Genomic DNA, 24,196 nt, shown 5'->3' with positions numbered 1-24,196 from the left:
TCTCTTTCATCCTCAGAGACTCAGTAAAGGTTGGGTCACTTTCTAGTTATTGACTCTGATCTAAGGAGAAATTTGAAAGATTGCTTGCAACTTCCAAGTGTTCTGCATACATTCTCTTGCTTTAATTTCATTGTAACTCTCCAGGAATGTATGGCAAGAATCATTATTCCTACTTTCCAGATGAGGAAATAGAGAACTACACATGTTAAATGGCATGGTCATGCTCAGTATCCCAACAGTTGCTTTTGATAACACAATTTTGAAAAACTAGAGGCTTCTCAGGAATGCAACTATAGCACTAGAGTATAAAGGGCCATAATGAAAACTAAATCTTTTCTTGCAGCACATTCTTCATCCCATTTTCCCAGTCATAAAGTAAGTTCTATTTCAAAACTCTCCTTACGCAATGTATAAAGAAATATCAGATTACATTTTTAAACTTAATAAATTCTAACACAGACCTCCTCATCACAGCCAACAAAATCAAAAGTCAAGTAAACTTCTTATGTCACTTCCTCATTACTGCCAAATAAGAAAGACTCTATTGAATTCATAAAAGGGAAAATAACTAACATGTATTGATTTCCACTGGAGTAAGAACTGTACTACTTGTTTTACAATCTTCATTAAGTCCACAACTTGTTAGAAAAATACTATTACCTGTTTTAGATAAAGATCAGAAATGTTAAGTGATTTTTCTCAAAGGTCCCAAAATGACAGAGACAGTGGTTGATACCTAGTTTTTCTGACTTTCTAGTCTATATTAAACAACACAGTACTACCATTTTTTAAAGCAGGTAATCTCTCTTAGAATCATAGTCTTTTGATGTGACACACACATACATATTTTTCCTATCGTCTGAAGGCTTTGGAGTAGCAGATTTTTAAATACAGATTATTTATTCTGGAAAGACTAGCTTCAGATGTACCCAGATCCTATTTACTGGGAAGCAGCTATCTGTAAAAGGCAATTTTCTTCTCTTTCAGGATTTCCAATCCCTAGGTAATATAAAAGTAACAGCTGAATGACTCATGGTGTCTCTCTACCATTAGGTTTACTTTCATAGTAATTTTTATCTTTATAAAATAAGGATGGGCCCAAGTGTTCAAATTTACCAAGAGTTCATACTGAATCACATTTTCATATCTTAAAGCTATATTAAGGGCTAAACCATAAACTGCTGATTTTCTAATTACTGTACCTGAGAGATATAACCCAAATATTGGAGAAAATGCTACATCTCAGTCATTGATTGACAAATCAATCTTAATGATAAACTTCAAAACTCAAAATCATGAGAAATCTCCACATTTTAAATACTCTTGATTTCTTTCTGGTCTATTCAGACTTAGACCTTTTTAATCCCTTAAGAGTTGGTCAATTAAGTAATTACTATGTTCAATTAAAAAGGCATAGAAAAAAAAGACTCTACTGACTATTTTAGAAGTCTCTGATATGATCCTTTTTAATTGTTCAATTTCATTATCTTTCTGTATGTTACTGGATATCAGTGCCTTTAGCTGTATTTCTAAAGCTGCAACCAGTTGGTCTCGTTCTTCTCGCCACTTTTGAAGGTCACTATCTTTCTCTGCCAGCTGTGCTGTCAGTATTTCCTAACCAGAAAATAAAACAAAACATTAAAATAAAGCTTGACATATTATGAATGTAAGAATGTTTAGAAATTATTACATGTAACACCATAAATATAGCTCCAAACAAGATACGACAAATTAAGTAGTCTAGATAAAATATTTAATTATAAAACAAAATACCTATCATTTTATACATTAAATGTCTACATTTTTTTAATCCATATCCCATCTCTTTCCAAAAATCAGCCTAATGGTAACTTCTTTCAATACACAATTACACCTATTGCTTTCAAACTAGTATCAACATTTCTGCCAATATTTGGGAAACTAGAAGGTAAAATTATAGCAATAGCAATAAACAATAGAAAAATAAAAACAGAAAACAAGACCATTTATAATGGGTTCAAAAATCATGAAATACTGATAAAGAAAACATGTAAAACCTAAACATGAAAAACCATAAAATATTCTTGAAAGAGATTAAAGAACACCTAAATAAATGGACAGATTGGTCTGTGTTCAATGACCAAAACACTAAATATTGTTAAGATGTCTCCCTCAAATAGATCTATAGAGTAAAAGCAATTTTAATCAAAATTCAGGTATGTGCGAATATGTGTAGAAATAAAAAACCTGACTCTAAAAATTATATGGAAATGCAAATCATCTAGAATACTCAAAATTATTTTGAAAATGAAGAACAAAATGAAACAATTAACTATGTAATTTCAAGCTAGCACAATAATCAAGACAGTGTGTAAAGACAGATACAGTAATCAATGGAACAAAAGAGAAAATCTACAATGTATGCTAAACTGACCTACAAAAGTGGTAAAAAAAAAAATTAATGAAAAGAAGGACAATCTTTCCAATAAATGGTGTTGAAACAACTGAATAACCAAATTAAAAAAAAACACACACACATACACCCAACCCTACTCTTACATCACATGCAAAATTAACCCTTGGGCAAATGATTTACGACAAAAGTGGCAGAGCAGTGAGTAAGAAATAATCTTTTCAATAAATATTTCCAGGTCAATTGGTAATACACATTAAAACAAACATAAAGAGCTCTGACCCCTATCTCACACCAACACAAAAATCAATTCTAGTATCTAAATATGAAAGACAAAACTTCAAAGCTTCCAGAAAATAATATAAGACAGCATCTCCAAGTCCTTGGGCTTCATTAAAAAAAAAAAAAAGATAAAATTATCTATAATACTGTAAAAGTATCTATAATAATTGTAATATCTACAATATCTACAATAATGATTTATAAAACTTCTACCCATAAAAAGGCAGTAAGAAAGAAAAAGCAAACTAGAGATAGAAAGAAGGTACTTGTAACACACTACAAAAAGGGCTTCTATCCAGAAAAGTATAAAGAATTCCTACAAATAAGAAGCTAGACAATCAATCCAACAGAGAAACAGGTAACGGAACCTGTACAGGCATAGTCAATAAACAAATGAAACAATCTTCAACCTCATTAGTAATTAGGGAAAAGCACATTAAAACCATTTTAAAAACTGACAATATCGGCCGGGCGTGGTGGCTCAAGCCTGTAATCCCAGCACTTTGGGAGGCCAAGGCGGGTGGATCACGAGGTCGAGAGATCGAGACCATCCTGGTCAACAAGGTGAAACCCCGTCTCTACTAAAAATACAAAAAAAAAATTAGCTGGGCATGGTGGCACGTGCCTGTAATCCCAGCTACTCAGGAGGCTAAGGCAGGAGAATTGCCTGAACCCAGGAGGCGGAGGTTGCGGTGAGCCGAGATTGCGCCATTGCACTCCAGCCTGGGTAACAAGAGCGAAACTCCGTCTCAAAAAAAAAAAAAAAAAAAAAAAAAAAAAAAAAGACAATATCATCTTTTGGTGGGACTATATAGCTATTGCAATACTAGTTGGAGTATAAATGGGTACAACTGCTTTGAAAATCAGTGCAGCATTCTACTAGAATTTCACATATATATACCCTATCATTTAGTAGTTGTCTTACACGTATACATACAACAGAAATACATGCACATGTGCACCAAAAGAATTGTATAAAAATGTATTAAAAAAAAAAACAGAAAACAATCCAAATATCTTAAACATTAACATAAATTAACAGTGGTATATTCATACACTTAAATATGCTGCAATGAAAGTGGACTAACTCCAGATACTGCATGGAAACATGGATAATTCTCATGAACATAAAATAGTGAATGAAAAGAAGTCAGGTACAAATGTATTCATATATTTCAATTTACATAAAACCCCAAAACAGACAAAACTGAAATGTAAAACTAAAGAACAAATTAGTTATTACCACTAGAAAAGAGGCAGAAGTAGGAGCTTCTAGGGTGCAGCAGTGTTCTACTTCTTGAAATAGGTATTAGTTAAGTGGGTGCTGGCTTTACAGTAACTCATGAAACTATGTTCTATTTACTTTCCATGTTATATGTTACAATTTTACAACAAAAATTAACACTGCATCAAAACCGTGTTTCTTAAATATGACAAACACATACAAAACCTAAGTATATTATAAAGAAACATATGAGAGAAAACAGTAAACTAGCTTTCCCCAGGATTAAAAATTCAAAGTGGGTTTACATGCTGGTATTGCTGCCAAAGAAACCAGTGATTTGGAACTGGAGCAACTGTGACAGCCTTCTGTTTTAATTTTACTTCTTGCCTCTAACTACTGGTCAGGAAGGTTGGGTGATAGGTATACAGGATTTCTCTGTACTCGTTCTGTAACTTTTCTGTAAATAAAATGATTTCAAAATAAAAAAGTCAACTTTTTTTTACAGGAGCAAAGAAAGTTTATTTACACCAGGTGACATGAGGACAGAGCACTCAACGGTAGTCCCTCTAACTTCAGAAATGACAGATACTTCAACCAAAGGCTTGATTTCTAGAGTAGAATCCATGTATGGTCTGGAGTTTAGCAAGGATGCTGTAAAGTTTAGCTCACAAACGTCTCATTTTTAATAAAAATTGGCCAACTCTGACCAATGTTCAATGTTCAACGCAGCTTTAAAGTTAGGGGGGAAAAGTGGGTAAACCATCCTTATCTTATTGAAAATTAACATTCCAGGTCAGGTACAATGCATAGTGGCTCATACTCACAATCCCAACACTTTGGGAAGCTGAGGTAGGAGGACTGCTTGAAGCCAGGAGTTTGAGACCAGCCTGGGCAACACAGCAAGTCTCCATCCCAACAAAAAAATAAAAGATTTAGTTGTGTGTGATGGTGTGTGCCTGTAGTCCCAGTTACTTGGGAGGCTGAGGTAGAAAGACTGCTTGTATCCCAGAGTTTGAGGATGCAGTGAGCCATGACTGCTCCACTGCATTCTAGCCTGGGTGACAGAGCAAGACCTTGTCTCTTTAAAAAAAAAAGGAAGGAAGGAAGGGAGGGAGGGAGGGAGGGAGGGAGGGGAGGGGAGTGGGAAACAGGACAGGGCAGGAGGGAATCTTCCAGTTTTTATAGGAAAGTTTAACTGTTTTCAGTCAAATGTCATTTAAAAAGGAAATGCCAACAGAAAACAATATGATACTGCCAAGTTACTATTTTTATAGACACTGGTTTTTCATTTTAAAATTATTTGTTGCACAATAGCTTTCCTATGATTAATGATAACGTTTAGCTTTTTACCAATTGCCAACATTGCATGTCAAACAGACCAAGTGCCAATTAGAAAAAAGAACACACTAAGATAAAATTGTTACAAGAGCTACAGCTAGTAAATGTAAAACTGAGGGTCTTTTCTACTATGTGTATTGCCTTTTAGAAACTATTTAAGTGACTTTATGTGATAAAATGTACACAGTATTAGGAATCTACAGCTCAAAAGACAAAGTTTTAAAATGTAGTAGGGAATACTCCATAATGGTCAAAAGGAAGAGATTTTTAACTTCAATATCTAGATAGTAAGAGGCAATGAGATATTTTCCGAACAAGCTAAATGGATAGAAACAAGTTAAAACAGGAACATTACTGAATGTCAAGATAAACTGGGACAGAAAAGTTATCTTATAAGACAACTTGCCTTTATAAAACCAAAAACAAAACCATGAAGAAACTGGTAATTCCAGAAATATATTTAACACATCAAGGAAAGCAAGTGAAATACATCAAAGATACAATTGTTACCAACCACTTGATTCTGTTGCTTTAAACAACGCTCCCTGTCTTCAGCATATTTTTTCATCTCTTTATTTCGCATATGCTGTGCTTCTTTCGCTTGAGTAATAAGCATCATTTTTTCTTCTAACCATTTCTTTCTATCAGCATTATATTTCTGTTCAGACTCCTACATATATAAATGGTATAAATTATCACATGCCTACAAAGTAATCAATACATGTTTTTATAACATTTTCATACTATCCATTACTTTTCCCCTCTATAAAAACTTTAAGTATTTCACTTTAATGAAAAGATCAACGTTTCAGATTATTTAAAAAAAAAAATAAAATTAGCTGGTTTGCTTTCCTAAATTGTATTTCCTTTATAAACTTTATTTTGCTATGAAGTCCTTTTATCAGGGAGCTTAAGAAAAAATAAACAATTTAAATTTCCAAAACACTTAAATTGACTCAAATCTTCCTAAATGCCAAAAAGATAAAAAAGACTTGGTTTGTGGTGGTCATTTCTAACTGGATGGTTCTAAAAATAAAATATTCCTGGGCCTCCAAGATGCCAAATAAAAACTAAGCTGTGCAACAAGACAAACATTTATTAAAAGACTATCTAGAAAAGCTGGACAGAAAATACCGTTGATCAATAATTTTCAAACTGGTACTACAGATTCTTTGGGTTTAGAAGCATATAATAATATATATAAAAAGTCCAAGTAGAACTTCATTTGAAATAAAAACAATACTATCACTTAAAAGACTCCTAAAATCACTGTACTACAAAGTATGGCAGTCCATTCCAGGATTACAAAGTTTATAATCTACACTAATGTGATTACATCATCTTAGAACAATGCAAAATACACAAATACTTTGTTTTGTTTTGTTTTAAGACGGGGGTTTCACCATGTTAGTCAGCCTGGTCTTGAACTCCCAACCTCAGGTGATCTGCCCACCTTGGCCTCCAAAGTGCTTGGATTACAGGTGTGAGCCACCATGCCTGGCCACACAAATACTTTCTAATGCAAACTTTCTCAATATGGTTGATACAGCTTTTTCATAATTAATAATGTATTTATTTTGTTCTAGCTGCTTTTGGAATTTCAAAATGAAAAGGGTAAATTCTAGAATATATAATATGTAATAACAAAAAAAAGTATATTTTTGCATTTGTTTTTGGCATATGATTCATACACAGCCTGAATTTTTTTTTTTTAAATTTAGATGCACCCAATCTCCCAAAACCATTATGATGTTTCCTTCAGCTACTGTTATGAATGCCACTTCTAATAAAATGTACAAAATACAGTATTTGGTAAATCCCATTAAAAAAAAGTTTCTCCTATATGTTGTATGCTAAAGCTGAATAGAATAGAATATCCTTTATATTCTATACTATATACAGAAATTAGAATTATATTCTTCACACACAAAATAGAGTATCTTCTACATAGTATGGTTTTATATGTATTTCAGTGTTCCAATATACAACTCTATTCCAATTTAGTAATTAAACTTCGAAGAAATTATTTACAGTAATCAAAATAATTCTCCTGATGGTCATTTTCTCCACAGCAGTATTTGATGAGTAAGAAGTTTAAGGAGTAAAAAACTGAGCACGAAGACATTAGAAGTGTTGGTTTAAGAATTAAATATGTAAAATATAAAACTGAGGACCCAATCACTGTATTTCATTAGCACTTAATAGGCTATATCTTGGAATTTCTTCCCCATGTCATTTTAATGTGCACTGAAAAGTTATATTTACATATTAACATTTGCCAGGTATTATTTCACTCTTATCTAAGTTAATTATAAAATATAAAATACTGAATTATCCTCTTATTAGAAATACAATGAAGACAGATACATACATACATAAAAACATACATAAAGTGATACCTGTAATTCATCTTGAAGATTACTTAGCTTTCTAAGTACATCTGTATTGTCCTCATGTTCTTTATTTGACCTCTGCTTGGTTTTCATTTCCAAATCTTTGCATTTTTCCTTCCATTTTTCCAATTCTGATTTGAAGACATAAAATTATTTTTTAAAGCATATGCAAAAGTTATACCATGTAGAGACACACTTGACAAGGGCTAAAGAAACAAATCAGTAGAACCCAGATAAAGAACACAGACCAAAATAGACCTGAGGCTATTCTGTAGTTGAACTTTTAGGAGTTCTTACTAAATTCTTAGCGAAGAACTATAGTGACCTCTCAGGAACCCAAATGAATAGTGTTCATAGTATAGTATAATAAATTCACTGTCAACCTTATTAATTATATAGGAAACTTCATGCAGTTCTCAAAAAAAAGGTTTTTCATGTCCATGTAAGTGGCTAGAAAAATATGAAGTCACACAGACTCACTGTCCTCATCCTCATCACAATTTCATCCACCAAAATACAATTATTGAGTTTTAAGGCTTACAAAGCACTCATATTTTTTCATCTCAGTTGATCTTGATAAGAATAATGTACAATATGAATCTTCAAGTCAGATAATTTTTAAAAATGAATAATGTGCAATAGTATATATGGCATTATCATCATCAACCACATTTTCCAGATGAGGAAAATTATGTTCAGTAAGCACAAGTACTCTGCCAAGGTTATATATAAAATGGCACAGACCATTTTCTAATTCTAAATTTCTTGCCCTTTCTAAAAAAATCACTTTATTATTAGTAACGCATAACTTTATTAGTAGTAAATGTTATGTTTTTCCATATACTCTAGAAAAACTCTGACAGTATTCTGAAAGCAATTAAATCGAAATATTTATTGAGATCAACATTCAAGATAATGCCAAAACTCTGACAAAGGTGAAACTCAGTTGAAAGCTTTCTCTTAACATCCAGGGAACATTGCAAGTTACGATCCATAACTTGCAATTTTTAATTCGTAAGTTATCATGGCCCTTAATCCTTTACTACATATAATTTTACTGAGATAAAACCATTTTTATCACAATGGAAAATGAAAAGTAATAGGACATTCAAAAAACACCAAATGCTTTTCCATTATGAACCACTGTAAATTCGTACTACTTTAACAAGGAAAGATCTAGGATTTTTTTTTTTTTTTTAATGAAAAAGTACCATTAGAGAAATGTAAGTAATCTTGTTTTACCTGTGGCCAGCCTTTCAACTTCCTCTAATTTAGCCTCAAGCACTTGATCTTGTTCTACCTGAGTTTGTTCCTGTTCTTCTAGTGTCATTCGCATGTCTTCAATTATTTTCTCTTTAACATTTAGCTCTAAAAATTGGGGGAGAACATTTTAGAAATTAATAGTCTCTAGATACCCAATTTTTCTTAAGTTCTTCTAAAATTAAAATACATTTTTATTAACTATAATAGAATATTAGTTCCGTATAGGCAGAAACTTCATCTTATTCATTACTATATCCTTGATGTCTACAGCAGTGCTGGTATATATGACATACTAAATATATATTTGGTATAAAGATGCCTTGGATGCTTGGATGATTGCAAAAGTGGATTAATGGAAGAAAGTTTTTTCAGATAAAGTTAACAATTTCTAATACAACTCAACTATTCCAATAAAACTAAATTATTACTATAAACATAGATCTTAGGATTTAGGGGAAAAACATTATTTTTAAAAATACTTATTCAGTGTTAAATATTCTCAAACCAAAACTAAAACCTTTACCACCTAAAACTAAAAAAGCTCAAGCCCAACTTGAACTGATTTTTCAATCTCAAATAATTACTTTCTAGAAAAATATTCAAAGTCAAATATTTATTTCTATTTAAAATTTTTATTTAAAACCAGCTCCTCAAAAATGCCTTTTGGAAAGCTATTATTACCAGCCTTACTAAAATTCTTTCTGGCCCTTGAAGAATGACTACAGCAATTACTTGTGAGCAACTCTATATTAACCCTGTCTGTAAGAAATGGAAAAGACAGAAGATCAGTTTGTTCCCTCTAGTGATGGCACATAGTAGCAGGGTTCATTCAGAGAACTCTTACCAACTAAAGGTGATAAAGCTATAAATGCGTAGCTCAATCTCAGGCTGCTTTTAGTAACACAAATGCCCAAAGATGGCTGCCTCAAAGTGCACATAAAGCAAATGTAAAATAAACTAAACAGTAAGAGAAAACTGTATGAGCAGTTTTTAGTATTTGTCCATTGATGCAGGTTTCCAGGTATGCTAGTAAAACAGAATTCCTCCTAAGATTAAAGTTATCTTCGTATCAACATATAAATCTTTTCTTTCAAAAAGTACGATTTTAAAATATATTCATATTACACAATTAATTATAATTTTATTCAAAGAATTCCCTCCCTCTTACACTTTGCATTTTGACTCTAAACTGAGGACTAGAAGAATCACAAATCTAGTTATCAATTAAGAAATTTCCAGAACACCAATGATAACCTCACTAAAACTAGAGCAGTAAAGGAAAAAAGAGAATTATCTAATCAGTCTTTGCCTACAGTAATTTATATTTTATTTCAGAAAAGAACCCCAAAATACACAACCAATAAAATGGAAAATAAAGCAAAGAAGCTTGAGATAGGTATCTCATCATAGCTATCAAAAGATATATCTAAGGATAGCTATGAGCTATCATAGCTAAGTAAATGGCTATCAAATGAACAAGTAATCAAGTGCTTCGCATTCAGCATTTGCTCACCATCCCCAAGAAAATAAAAAATTTAAGTTTAGCCAAAAACTTGCATATACATGTTCGTAAAAGGCAAAACTGGAAACAACCCAAATGTCTATCAACTGATACATAAATATGTAGAGTATTATCCAGCCATAACAAGGAATAAAGTACTGAAATATACACAATATGGAGGAAATTTGGAAACATTATAAGTAAAAGAGTCAAACACAAAAGGTCACATATTGCGTGAACTGATCTAACGCGAAATATCCATAATAGGCAAATTCATATAGACAGAAAGTAGATTAGAGGCCAATCAGGGCTGGAGGAAAGGGGTGAATGGGGTATGATTGCAATGAGTACGGGGTTTCTTTTTGAAGTGGCAAAAATGTTCACTTTTGTCACTTTACATTACTATAAACAAATAGTAATTAGATATTGTTGATGGATGCACAATTCTGTGAGTAGAAAGCAAAGCCCACTAAACTGTACACTTTTAAAAGGTAAATTTTATGTTATTTTTATTAGATCTACATTGTTTAATAATTCAATATTAAAGATAGGTAAGTGAAAGGCATTCAGGAAACAAACAGAAATTTAGGAGGCAGGGAAAGCCTTAAGAGTTGAAGACATAGTTTTGTTTGTTGTTTATAGGGAAATGTTTCATACACAACTAAAATCATAGGAGCATTTTTTCTCTAAGGGAGAAAATGAAGAAATAAAAGATGATGATATCTTAATCAGGGAAGTTGCCAGAGTAACTGAGACTCACTCTGAGACAAAGGTGGTAAATAGTACAGAATAGATTATAAAAGCTGAGACAACAGAATTTCAAAAGGTGGGAGGAGCTATACCCCTTTGTATTTAGAAAAAGTACACTACAAAAAATACTACTTTATAAACATAACTGAGGAAAAGAAGAGTGTACAATAACATCAAAATAATAAAAAAATAAAAAGCAGGGATTGCAAAATGCTGGTAGATATTAAAATATGTAGGTTACAGGTGACTTAGAAGCAAAGAAAGATGGAAGTCAGATTAAAGTAGTCATGGTGGGCCTATGCCACTTCTCCATATTAGGCAAAAAAAAAAATCCAAAATTTAAATATGATAAAAACTATAGGACATTCTAGTCCAAGGGTAGACTTTTTCAGAATATCTAAGATGTGTCCACATTCACCAACAGGGACAAAGAAGCCAAAGTAAAGGGGAATCCTAAAAGATAAATATGAACTATCTCCTATGAAATAGGAGATATTAAGGTAACAAGGCCTAAGAAAGGCAGAAGAAAATAGTACTGTGTGCAGACATACAGTTTTACATCCAAGTTATCCATCCAAGTTAACCCCACCAATGTACAAGTCATCTAAATAAGTAATAATCTGGTCATCTTACCCTTTCTTTCGTTGCCTAAGTACAAATAACATGGATTAGTAAAGAGTCTTGAGACTTAAGACTGAAACAGACCTGGGTTTAAATCCTAGCTCTCTCACTCACAGAACAAAGAAATTAAGGAGTAATAAAGAGGAGAAGAGTCTGCATAATTTTAATAAAAGAAATATGTTCGTCTATAAAAGTAATTTTGTATCCAGGCGCAGTGGCTCACGCCTGTATTCCCAGCACTCTGGGAAGCTGAGGTGGGCAGATCACCTGAGGTCAGGAGTTCGAGACCAGCCTGGCCAAATGGCAAAACTTTGTCTCTACTAAAAATACAAAAATTAGCCAGGCGTGGTGGCAGGTGCTTGTAATCCCAGCTAGCTACTCGGGAGGCTGAGGCAGGAGAATTGCTTGAACCAGGAAGGCAGAGGTTGCAGTAAGCTGAGAACACACTACTGCACTCCAGCCTGGGCAACAAGAGCGAAATCGTCTCAAAAAAAAGAAAAAAAAAAGGAAGTAATTTTGTAATATTTCAAACAATAAATCAATATAATCTGAGTAGGAAAAGCATAATTCATAATTCAGCACCTAGGATTTGAATCTAAATTAAGTGGCTTTTAAAATCTTTTTTAAAATCCTGTTTTTTAATTTAAAGATATTTTATTTGAAGTATATTCTTTACACAATTGTGTCCAGAAATCTATGCCATTCATTGTGATCTATATAAAACTTTGACTGGCTTTATTTTTCACAAAATACCGGCCATTACAATAAATCAATGTTGCTTTGACTGAGTATTTGTTTTATTTTTCTAAGAACAGGGTTTAAGTTAATAAACTATTCATCAGAATCACTACTTTTCTCTTTTAATAAGGCTACATCTTATGTTGCCTTTACTTCACTTCAGAATTTTCAAAGAAAAATGTTAAACAATTGTTATTGCAACTACCTATTCTGTAATCGGTTTAGTACTGGAAGTGGTACAGGAGGTGGGCAGGGAAGTGCTGGTTACAAAAAGGCAGGGTCCCTGGTGAGGGCTTCACCCTCAGGCCTGTGCCCACAGACATACGTGAGGAGAGGCACTCCTATTTTCACACCCAAATGTTGCATTTCCCAAGACCACCCTGGCACTCCTGTTTTCAGACCCAAATGTTGCATTTCCCAAGACCACGCTCCCATCCTGTGCCTAGAAAAACTCCAAGACCCTAGCAGGCACACACACAAGCAGCTGGATGACTAGAGGAACATACCAGCAGAAGAACACACTGGCAGATACCAGCAGATGCTGGCAGGCCATCTACTGTGAGACAACACAGAATTCAGTTGGGATTGGTCAGAGGCGAGTCCAGCCACCCAGGATAAGGACCATCTTCATCTTTCCGCTCTATTCCTTTTTGGCTCCCCATTCATCTGCAGAGAGCTAACTCCACTCAATAAAACCTTGCACTCATTCTCCAAGCCCACATGTGATCTGATTTTTCCAGTACACTAGAGTAAGCACCCCGTGATACAGAAAGTCCTCTGTCCTTGCAGTAAGGCAGAAGGTCTAATTGAGCTGATTAACACAAGCCGCCTATGGATGGCTAAACTGAAAGAACACACTGTAACACCCGCTCACTGGGGCTTCAGGAGGTTTAAACACTCACCCATAGACGCAGCAGTAGGGTAGGAGTCCACACTCAAGACCTGCCGTCTACATGCTCCCCGGGTTTCAGTTGCAGGGCACCAAAGAAGCAAGCCATACCCCTATCACATGCCCTGCAAGTGGGGATAAGGGAACTTTTCCCATTTCAGAAGTACAGACTTGTTACTGACCTTTGCATGCTCTCTCATACTGTTGTATAGCTTCTTCCACTTTCTGATTATTTAACTGCTCCTACAAATTGAAAGAATATGAATTAAATACAAATTAACTTAAAAACACAATATTTAACAGTGGATCTTGAAAACAGGGCTCAATATTAAGTTTCAAACCAGTCTCCTATAAAGCTGGCATATCAGCTGGTACCAGTCTTAAGCTTCCAAGTTTCTTTCATCTTGGAGAAAAGAGTAGGGTGAGAGCAGGGGAAAGATGTAGAGGGTAAAAAAAATTATACTTTTAATCTAAGTTATGACCCAGTTATTTTACTTAACATTTTAGGTAAATGTTTTCTCACAAACCACAAAAAGCAGAAATAAGGGAAAATCAAGTTCTATGTATTTAACGTAGAAGGTACAAGAAAAACCATTAAAAAGTTCCTCATTGATAGACTCAAAATGCAGGAAAAAAGAGCTCTCCACCCCTTTTACCTAGAAAGTAGTTGTAAGATTTGGATTTTTTTTTAAAAAAAGCTTTTTAAGAGGCAAGATTAAATTATGAGGACCAGATAGCCTACACTTCTAGTTTTAACTTATCATATAATCCAAACCTCACCCCCAATCTCATCTGATGTCACTACTGTTCCTCACTTTGTAAGTCTTAAGAGTGAATCACTGCAGAACATGAAGCTCTTGAATTCTATTGTTATAGAATGCTTTATTATGATTACATTCAGTTAAGAATTAAAATCATATATTTATACCTGAATATTAGTTTTGCTTCATTTAAAAGTAAACATGAAAATAATAAAACAAATCTATCTTTTTTTATTGTTGCCTCATCCATTTGGTTGATACCAAGCAAAAAATAAACATATACAATAAAGGGATTTTGACGTTTTAAGTATCATTTTTGAAAGGAATTTGTAAGACCTGGACTACTTTTTGTTACTTTGCATTTTATTTCAAAATAATTTTAGCTTTAATTTAGCTTTGCAAGAGTTCCAAAGACAGCTGTATCACCTCGACTCAGCTTCCCCTAATGTTAACATATTACACTCCCATGGTACATTTATCCAAAAAAATCAAGAAATTAATATTGGTATACCACTATTAATTACACTGCAGACTTTGCCACTGTTTACCAGTTTTTCCACTGCTGTCCCTTTTCCACTCCAGGATCCCATCCAGAATATAACACCACCTTTAGTCATCATACCTCTTTAGTCTCCTCCAATCTCTGCTAGTTCCTCAGTCTTTACTTGTCTTTAATGACCCTGACACTTTATACTTCATACCGGTCAAGCACTATGTAGAACATTAGCAATTTGAGTTTATCTGAAGTTTTCTCGTGAAGAGACTGAGGTTATAAATTTAGGGAAAGAATACCAAAGAGGGAAAGCGCCCTTCTGGTCACATCAAACCAGGAAGCACATAGCATCAATATGACTTACTAATGGTAATGTTATTCTTAAACCCTTGGTTAAAGTGGCATCTGCCAGGTTTCTTCACTATAAAGTTATTATTATTTTTTCTTTTCCATATTTGTTAGAGTCACTACTGGCCGACTTAATTTTACCTTATTTCTTCTTTTCTGCCTATTTAATTTTAAATAACTTATTTCTAGATCCTAGAAAGTCAAAACAGAATGTTATTAAAACAAACTTGTACATTTTGTGTACACTAAAATATACTAAGAGAATGCACTTTAATCATCTTTTAAAACTGTTTACCTTGAGTTGCTGAATGGTTCGCTGTTTCATATCTATTTCCTGAGAACACTGGTTTTTCTTTTTCTCTAGTTCATTAATTTTAATCCTCAGTAATTTCTCCTCATCACGCATTATAGATACCTAGAAAGTAATATTTATAAAACAAATGCAATATTTTAAAAATACTAACTGCTTTTTGTTGTTTAAAATTCATGGCCACCATGTTCAAAGATTCACATCCTTTAAAGTCTAAAAGAAAAATGGTAAGACTCTAATATACTACAAATCAAACATACTATAGTTTCAAATTATTAGCAAATGTTTTAACACTCTAATGAAGAATGTATATGAAAAACTCGATTTCTTATTCCATTATCTTAAGAATCTCAAACTTTGTAAGTTCTCTCAAAAAAGGATCATCATAACATCTGTATGAAATAGCAAAATAATTACCATGGAAAAATCAATAAAGATATTCTGAGAAAAAAATACTGATTCAAATTTCCGAAGTTTACTGAGTAATATAATCTAGTAATACAAGAAATACTTTAAAAACTAATAATGACACGCAGGGAAGAAAATGAAACAATCACAATGTCAAAAGATACCCATGCAAGTGAGGGTCAATTGATTTCTGCTGTTGCCAGTAACCTAATTCCATAAACATAGAGAAATCAGAGGTACTATGAATATATAATTCCTCACTCAAAAAACTAATATAGGTACATCCTTATACTATTTTCCATCATACCAATCCTCTCTAGAACCTTTTAGTACATCTTGTCAGGATTTCCAGAGGGAAGTTATCTGACTGGCAGCAGAGCCTTTTCTTCTAGAACTTTGTGGAGCTTTACTGCCAAAACTCCATATTCACACCTGCTAGAGAGCTCAAAAACTGAAGGAAATTAAATGAACAGATGCCCTATAAAAAGCATGGAGATGTCCTTACTGTAATAATTCAGAGTGGTATAGTTTCAGAGGATTCTTACATTGTTTTAAGCTTTATATTCCAATATGACATACATGATAATGATCTATTCATGTTTACTTATTTTGTTTAAAAATATGAGGCTTCAAGTAATAAACACCATCTTCATCAACTATATAACTGACAATAACAGAGGCTATGTGTTACACAAAGATGCATGTGAGAAATGCCTCAGTTTCCATCATGGCTCTAGCACTTACTGTTGAGTGAATTTAGACAAGTCATATAGTAGCTCCCCCTTAACAACAGGGGACATGTTTCAAGATCCCCAGTGGATACCTGAAACACTGGACAGTACTTCAAGATTCCCAGTGGATAGTACTAAATCCAAATGCCATCAATTGAAACACATTTCTGTTCACATCCTCCACCCACAAATTTAATGCCTTTTCCATCTTAGCTAAGCAATTATCATGAATTGTGGCCATAACTTTTGCAGTGAGGTGCACCAACAAAACTAGCATAAATTTCTTTTTCCTTCTTCACAATTTCATAGATGGAAGATTTGTTCTTACCACAGATACTAGCAACCTCAGATTACAGTATTTTTTTCTTTATTAAGAACTTTTACCTTTTCATTTAAGGGAAGCCCTTTACAACAACTGTTTGGCTTATTTGAATTGCCAGCATAACTACTTTTGTATGTTGGGGCCGTTATTAAGTAAAATAAAAGTTACTTGAGCACAAACACTGTCCCTGATACCATAACAGGTGATCTGATAATTGAGATGACTAAGTGATTAATAGGTAGCACAAACAATGTGGATATACTAGACAAAGGGATAAGTCCAACTCTAGGCAGGACAGGACAAGATAGCCCAAGCTTTCAACACACTACTCAGAATGACCTGCAATTTAGTTGTTTATTCCTAGAATTTCTATTTAGTATTTTCAGCCCACGGTTACCCACAGGTAACTGAAACCACAGAAAGCAAAACTGCTGGTAAAGGGAAACTACTGTGTCTCTCAATGTTTGTTTTCTTTATCAACAAAATGGAGATTAAAAACAGTGTCTAGGCCGGGCCCAGTGGCTCACGCCTGTAATCCCAGCACTTTGGGAGGCTGAGGCAGGCGGGTCTCGAGGTCGAGATCGAGACCATTCTGGCCAACATGGTGAAACCCTGTCTCTACTAAAAATACAAAATTAGCCGGGCATGGTGGCACGTGCCTGTGGTCCCAGCTACTCGGGAGGCTGAGGCGGAAGAATCACTTGAACCCAGGAGGTGGAGGTTGCAGTGAACCGAGATTGCGCCACTGCACTCCAGCCTGACGACAGAGCAAGACTCTGTCTCAGAAACAAAACAACAACAACAACAACAACAACAAAACAGTGTCTATATCCAATATCATGTGAGAATTAAATAAGATAATATGTCAACTCAGTATAGTAGCTGGCCTAGACTAAGTTGCTACAATTATTATTATCTGCCTTAAAACTACACATTTGAGAAATAGAACACACTCTTAATACCCATCACTAGAGTAATGTTAAATAGTCATCTATACAGAGGGGGATCCTCAGCCTCCTGGCCACAGACCAGTACTGGTCCATGGCTTGTTAGGAACTGGGCCACACAGCAGGAGGTGAGTGGTAGGCAAGGGACTGAAGCTTCATCTGTATTTACGGCCACTCCCCATAGCTCACATCACTGCCTAAGCTCTGCCTCCTGTCGGATCAACAGAGGCATTAGATTCTTGGGAATCCTACTGTGAACTCTGCATGTGATGAACCTAGAATGCACATTCCTTATGAGAATCTAATGCCTGCTGATCTGTCACTGTCTCCCATCACCCCAGATGGGACCATCTACTTGCAGGAAAACCACCTCAGGACTCCGACTGATTCTACATTATGGTGAGTTGTATAACTGTTTCATTATATATTACAATGAAATAATAATATAAATAAAGTGCATAATAACTGTTAACATGTTTGAATCATTCTTAAAGCAGCCCCCACCCTGTCCATGGAAAAACTGTCTTCCATGAAACCAGTCGCTGGTACCAAAAAGGCTAGGGACCCCTGATCTATACAATAAAACATGACTTGAAAGGAGATAGCTCTATAAGTAGCAATACAAAAAGATCTTAAAAAAATACAATAAATTAAAAAGTAGCCAAGGCTTGGTGGCACACCTATAGTTCCAGCTACTAGGAAGGCTGAGACGGGAGGATTGAGCCCAGGGGTTCAAGGTTACAGTGAGCTACATGATCACACCACTGCACTCCAGATTGGGTGACAGAGTAAGACCTTGTCTCAAAATAAATAAAATAAATAAACTTAGAAAAACAGCCCCCTTTTAATCACACCTGAATTTATGCTAATAAAATAGCTTTGAGTGGAGGCTCCTTTGAAATAGCTTAAAGGTGGGGCTAATCACCAAAAGAGCAAAAATGATTAGAGAGTGGAAATGTCAATCCACCCACAGACCTCTATGAAAGACAGGAGGGCTGGAGATTGACTTATAAAAACTATTGTACAGTGAGATTCAGTGTCCCACTTGGTGAGCACATTGAGGTCTTGGGAGGGTGGTACACCCAGAGAGGGCATGGAAGCTCTGCACCACCCTCCATCCCCCATGTATCCCTCATCCTGTGTATCCCTTCTATTTGTCTGTTCTTGGGTTGTATCCTTTATAATAAATGAGTAAATGTTAAAAAAAAAATACAGCATAAAGAAAAACTACACTTAAAAAAGAACAGCACAATTAAAATATGAACAAATGACTTCACAGAGCAGAAAGTGGGACAGACAAATAGCAAAAGTATGATTAGAAGCTGAACTTCATTAGCAATCAAAAGAATACAAATTAAAACTACCATATAAGATAACCCTTCATATCATCTCAGCCAGTAATTCCCTTCCTAGTATATAAACTTTTGCACATGTGTACCAAGAGCACATAGAGGATATTCGTATGATTTCTATGGGCAAAAAAATAATAAATAATCTAGATGGTCATCAACAAGAGACTAAATAAATTGTAGTACGTCATACAACAGAGCTACTATACAAAGCTACTATACAGAGGTGAAAATGATCAATTATGACTATATAAAATCAATCTCAGAAATATGTGAAAAATAGAAGTCTGAGAAGAACAAACTTTAGATTTTAAAAACAAATATGGTTAAATTATATTTTTAAAAGTTTAGATAAACACAACATTCAGTGTAGTCACTTTTATAGAGGTAGAAATAGCACTTGTGGTATTAATATTTGTCAGACCTTACACATTTAAGCATTCTTTAGTAACTATCTCAAAGTGAAAAAAAAAAGTGTTCCAACCTTTAGAGAAAGTCTAAGTATGACAGCAAATGATGTGGTCATAAAAGTAAAAGGGAAAGAGGGATAAATGCAGAGCAAAAAAGAAACTGGTAACATTTGATGCCATGAAGGTAAATATGACAGCTGGAAGAAGTGGGAAGGACTTTTTTCTCACTGAGTACATCTTACTATATTTCAAATTTGGAATGAGATTGCATTCCCTATTTGAAAATTAAAGTATAATAAAAACTAAAAAAAAGTCATACTGTACATTCTCCTAAGCACTATCTGCAAACAAAAGGTGCTTTCCATTTTGTAAGGACTTACATTTAGCAATTCTTAGAGAAGAAAGAGGCTAATCTTTCACAAGGCACATATCTTTCTTCATGTTGGACATTCATCAGCTTATGTAAATTGGCTAAACTTTCTCTCGTGAAGTAACTGTTCTCATAATTTTAAGAAAAATTATGAAGTGGATAAATGTTCTGTTCAATTCTAAGATTAATGTCTAAGCTTGCTATATAAAGAAAACAATCTTAATCATATGAAACTGGCCACATAACTTTTCAAATAACCTACCTCTTTCTGTACTTGTTCAATCTGCTTTTTGGCATCAGTCAGTTTCTCTTTCAGCTCAGCATAATCTTCTTCCTTCCTCTGAAGATCTGCTTTCAGATTCTGGGTAAGAGCAGAGCTTGAAGAGAGTTCCTCTTTCAATCTAAAAAACATAAACCACTTTTCTATGGTAATGCACCATTAGCCACTTAGAATCATACATGTGAAATGGCAACAATCTTTACAAAATTACATCTTTTCACAAATTTGGAATATCCAAATTATGAAGGAGTTCTTCAGAGAGGATTTCAAATGCTTTTTATAAACACATCTTTTCATATAACCTATGGCTCCAAAGATTTATATGGACAAAGTTCAAGTTCTTCACTCATCATACATGCTGTGCTTTAGCAGATTAAGTATGACCATATAATTGTTTAAAAGCTACATAGCAAAATGAATGCTGTGTATTTTAAAATATTTTGAATAACATTTAGCTTACTTTTCTGTTTCTTGCCTGTTGATTTCTTTTTCTTCTTCTTTTAATTGAAGTAAATACTTCACATCTTGCAAATCATTTGTTAATTGTGTGATTTCTTCTTTCAATTTGACTTCCTTTACACTTAAATCTTCGGTGTTTTTGATAGAATCCTGAAGATGTGCTTGCAATTCCTTCATATTTCTTTCTAGCTTTAAGATGACAGATTCCTTTTCCAAAATGTCTTGTTCTAACTTGGCTGAACGACTACATTCATCTTTCTGAGTCTCTAAGATTGTTTCAAGTTCCTTTATTTTTGCCTTATAGCAATTAACAGTCTGTGTAAGTTCTGAAAGTGCTCTCTTTTCTTTAACTACATGCTGTATTTGAACATCAAGACTAGCATTTTTTTCTTGCAATTCTTCTTTCAGCTGCTGTATAAGAGTTTCTTTTTCTTTTAGTAGGTCATCTTGGTTTTGATACTCCTCCTCAGCTATTTTTAGACTACTGTTTTCAACCTTATAGCCTTTTACTTCTGCCTGCAATTTTTCAATTTGTTGTTCCAGTTCCTGAATCTCATGACTTTTTTTGGAGGAGGCCTTCACAATCTCCTTACATTCTTCCCAAATAGCTTCAATACTAGAGTGGAAAGAACTTTCCCTACTGGGTTCCTGAATTCTGTATTCTTTAACTTGCTTACTTACCAAATATGCATTACCTAAAAGGTGTAACTGTGTGTTCGGCAAATTATCCTCCCCAGAACCATTTGACAGATCCCTGAGATTGGGCAAATCTATGTTTGAGATCTGAGAAATTGAATCAAGAGTACGTAGTTCATCTATTTTCGTGTGCATTAATTTTATCTGTGAAACATTATTTGTAATGCTTCTTGTAGCAGTTTCTATCTCCTTTGACAATTTCATGACCTTTTCCTCCAGTTCTTTATTTTTACTTTTCTGCACGTGTAATTCTGCAACTGCACTGTCATAATTTGACTGAATTTGTTGGACCTCTTTACTTAAATTGTTTTTTTCAGAAAGAGAAAGTTCCTGTTGCAAACAAACAATCTGTTTATTTACTTCTGCTTTTTCTTCCTTTTCATTTTTAAGTTGATTCTCAATATTGAGTAAAAGTCCTTTCAGTCCTTCATTATCTTCTTGTAAAACTCTAATGTCTTCATCTTCTGTAATGTTCTGTTGTATTTCTTCACTTTTCTTTTGGTCTTCAGTGATAGCTGAACTAACATGGATAGATCCTTTAAAAATAAGAAAAGTGTTATTAATCTAGCAAACCTTAATAAAACCAAAAAGTCACCATACCATATAAGCCAATATTCAAACATACAAAACATGTAAAAGTAAACTTCTAATTAAAATGAAGTAAGCTATTGAGGAAAAAAAAAAACAAACAGGTTACAAAACATGTGTAGGAGCCCATTCATGTAAAAATTATTCTTTTACAAGGTAATACAGACAAAGTTAGCAAAGGAAAAAGCTGTTGAGAAATAAAAACAAGTTACATAACATGGTATAAGCTCATTTATGTAAAAATTATTATTTTGCAAGGTAATACAAAGTTAGGAAAGAAAGTACCCCAAAATGATGGCAGCTACCTAACTCTAAGTAGCATTACCAGTTATTTCTAATTTTCTAACTTTCCATATTATTTAAATTTTTTACCACAAATCTTTATTATCATTTTAATATAAGACAGAGGGGAGAAGATGACAATGAGAAACCCTAGGCAGACATGCCATATCCTAAGTAACGGTTTTAAACTACAATTATATTGTGGATTTTACTATGTTAGTGATAGGCAAACTGAATACCTTAAATTTTCCTAGCTAAAATTAGAAGGGAAATGGTTAAAACTCTGGGAATTCATATAGTACAGCCTAACTAGCTGGATAACCACCAATAGACTGCTTCATACTATGGCTATTTCCTCAAATGTGAAATGGAAATAATCATACCACCTGTCTCAGAGTTGTGAAGATCAAGATGACAAATGAGTTTACAACACTGTGCATTGGATAGATTTAACCATTAATAGAACCTAAAAATCTATACAGAAGGATTCAATTAATTGAAAACGCTTAAGTTTGCTTTTTTCAGGCTTAATATCTGTATTTCCAGAATAAGGATATCCCTACTTCACCAACTTACTCTACAGAATAATGCCAAGAGGCTAAAATGAATTAATACATAATGTAAGTCAAATGACTTTGTAAATGTTAGATACATATAAGAACTTTAACCATTATAATCAATAAAGATTAAATTATACTCCGAACAGATACACTATTAGCTAAAATTTAACTCCTAAGTTCACGCTGACAAATAAACTCACCCCATATATATTATTATATTCTATTATGCTTTCCTCGTAGGTTCTATGACTAAATCTTAAAATATAATTCTCAATTTTCTAGATCGATAAATTTATACCTACATATCTTTTTATTTTTCATACAATTTCCATTAAGGGTCAGATGGGTGCCTCAGATCCTAGAAATCTTACTTCAAAATAGGCAAGTATCTCTTTTAGAATTTTTTTCCTGGTTTGTTATACTTCATGGTTTGATGTTTATATAACGTTTATAAGTGGACTTTGTAACACTGTTCTGGTACAATTTGCATGTGAATTTTCTACACGACATTCCTCTAATACAATCAATTTCATATGTTCTCATAATCCCCATTCACTCTCTCATTGACCAGTTTTCTGTTGAATTCACCTGTATTTTTACGTGTTATCCTCAACAAGTATGTAAGAATCAAATTGCACATGCTTTTAGAGATCCCAGATAGAATATGAAGTACGAGGGTTACCAATTTGTAAGAGCAGTAGACAATTATAAGGTAGGTTTGGCTTGAAATCCTTGTAGTTAAGAAACCTACTTTGAGTTGGTATCTAATTGACTCTGAAAAGTATATTATACGGTTTTCTTTTCAATGAGCCCCGAATATTATCCTATGCATCTTAGCTCTTTATATTTTATTGAAATATGTTTGTCTCTCTCATCTACTAGATTTTAAACTCCCTGATGGCATACTCCGTATATCTCACTCATCATAAACAATAAACCTAAATAAAATGTAGTATTTTTGAGACTTAACTATACCACACATATGTTCTTATTTTCTATCTCTAAGACATCACTGTAGAGAAAATAATCTTTATAATTTTTGCAATAGTAATTTATTCTGCTTCTAGATATATGTAAGTTCATGAATCTGACAAATTCCAGTTATATTAATTTGGCTACTTTATGGTAACTTTGTTTAAAATTTTAATGTTCTCTCTTTAAACATTCAAAAACATTTATTTACATAACAGTGATTTTCTAGTTTTATTGGGAGGAATTATCCAGCGATCTTATTAAAATGCAGATTCCTAGCACGAAATACTAAAAATACTCATTGGTAAGTCTGAAATGTATTTTACATGCAACATTTTGAGAGTTAGTGTTCTGGGCTATTATTTTTGAAAATTTCTAGAAGTTGACAGTGACTTCTATAATACCTTTGGGAGCTTAACGTATCAGTTTGTTGCATTACAAAGCCCCTAAGTGACAGCACTGCTGCATGTAATTGTTCCTTAAGAGTCAAATGTTAAACCTCTTGTAGTTGTGAGATT

General features: G+C 33.7%; 1 protein-coding gene across 7 annotated transcripts in view; it reads right to left on the bottom strand.

The window, feature by feature from the left end:
• The window catches only part of KIF20B (kinesin family member 20B), a 70,938-nt gene that overhangs the window by 9,636 nt on the left and 37,106 nt on the right, over window positions 1–24,196 (bottom strand). For all 7 annotated transcript variants that reach the window (XM_074382557.1, XM_074382556.1, XM_074382560.1 and 4 more), the window contains exons 20-27: window positions 20,582–21,812; window positions 20,104–20,242; window positions 15,290–15,409; window positions 13,575–13,635; window positions 8,873–8,998; window positions 7,637–7,761; window positions 5,752–5,907; window positions 1,438–1,614 (exon numbers count right to left, since the gene is read on the bottom strand). In XM_074382557.1, coding sequence (XP_074238658.1) covers window positions 1,438–1,614; window positions 5,752–5,907; window positions 7,637–7,761; window positions 8,873–8,998; window positions 13,575–13,635; window positions 15,290–15,409; window positions 20,104–20,242; window positions 20,582–21,812 — 2,135 coding nt within the window. The remainder of the gene's footprint in view (window positions 1–1,437; window positions 1,615–5,751; window positions 5,908–7,636; window positions 7,762–8,872; window positions 8,999–13,574; window positions 13,636–15,289; window positions 15,410–20,103; window positions 20,243–20,581; window positions 21,813–24,196) is intronic.

Source organism: Saimiri boliviensis, chromosome 12, assembly GCF_048565385.1.
Source record: "Saimiri boliviensis isolate mSaiBol1 chromosome 12, mSaiBol1.pri, whole genome shotgun sequence".
NCBI classification, from domain to species: Eukaryota; Metazoa; Chordata; class Mammalia; order Primates; family Cebidae; genus Saimiri; species Saimiri boliviensis.
The sequence above is the reverse complement of the archived record's forward strand: the minus strand, read 5'-3'. Positions and strand labels throughout refer to the sequence as shown.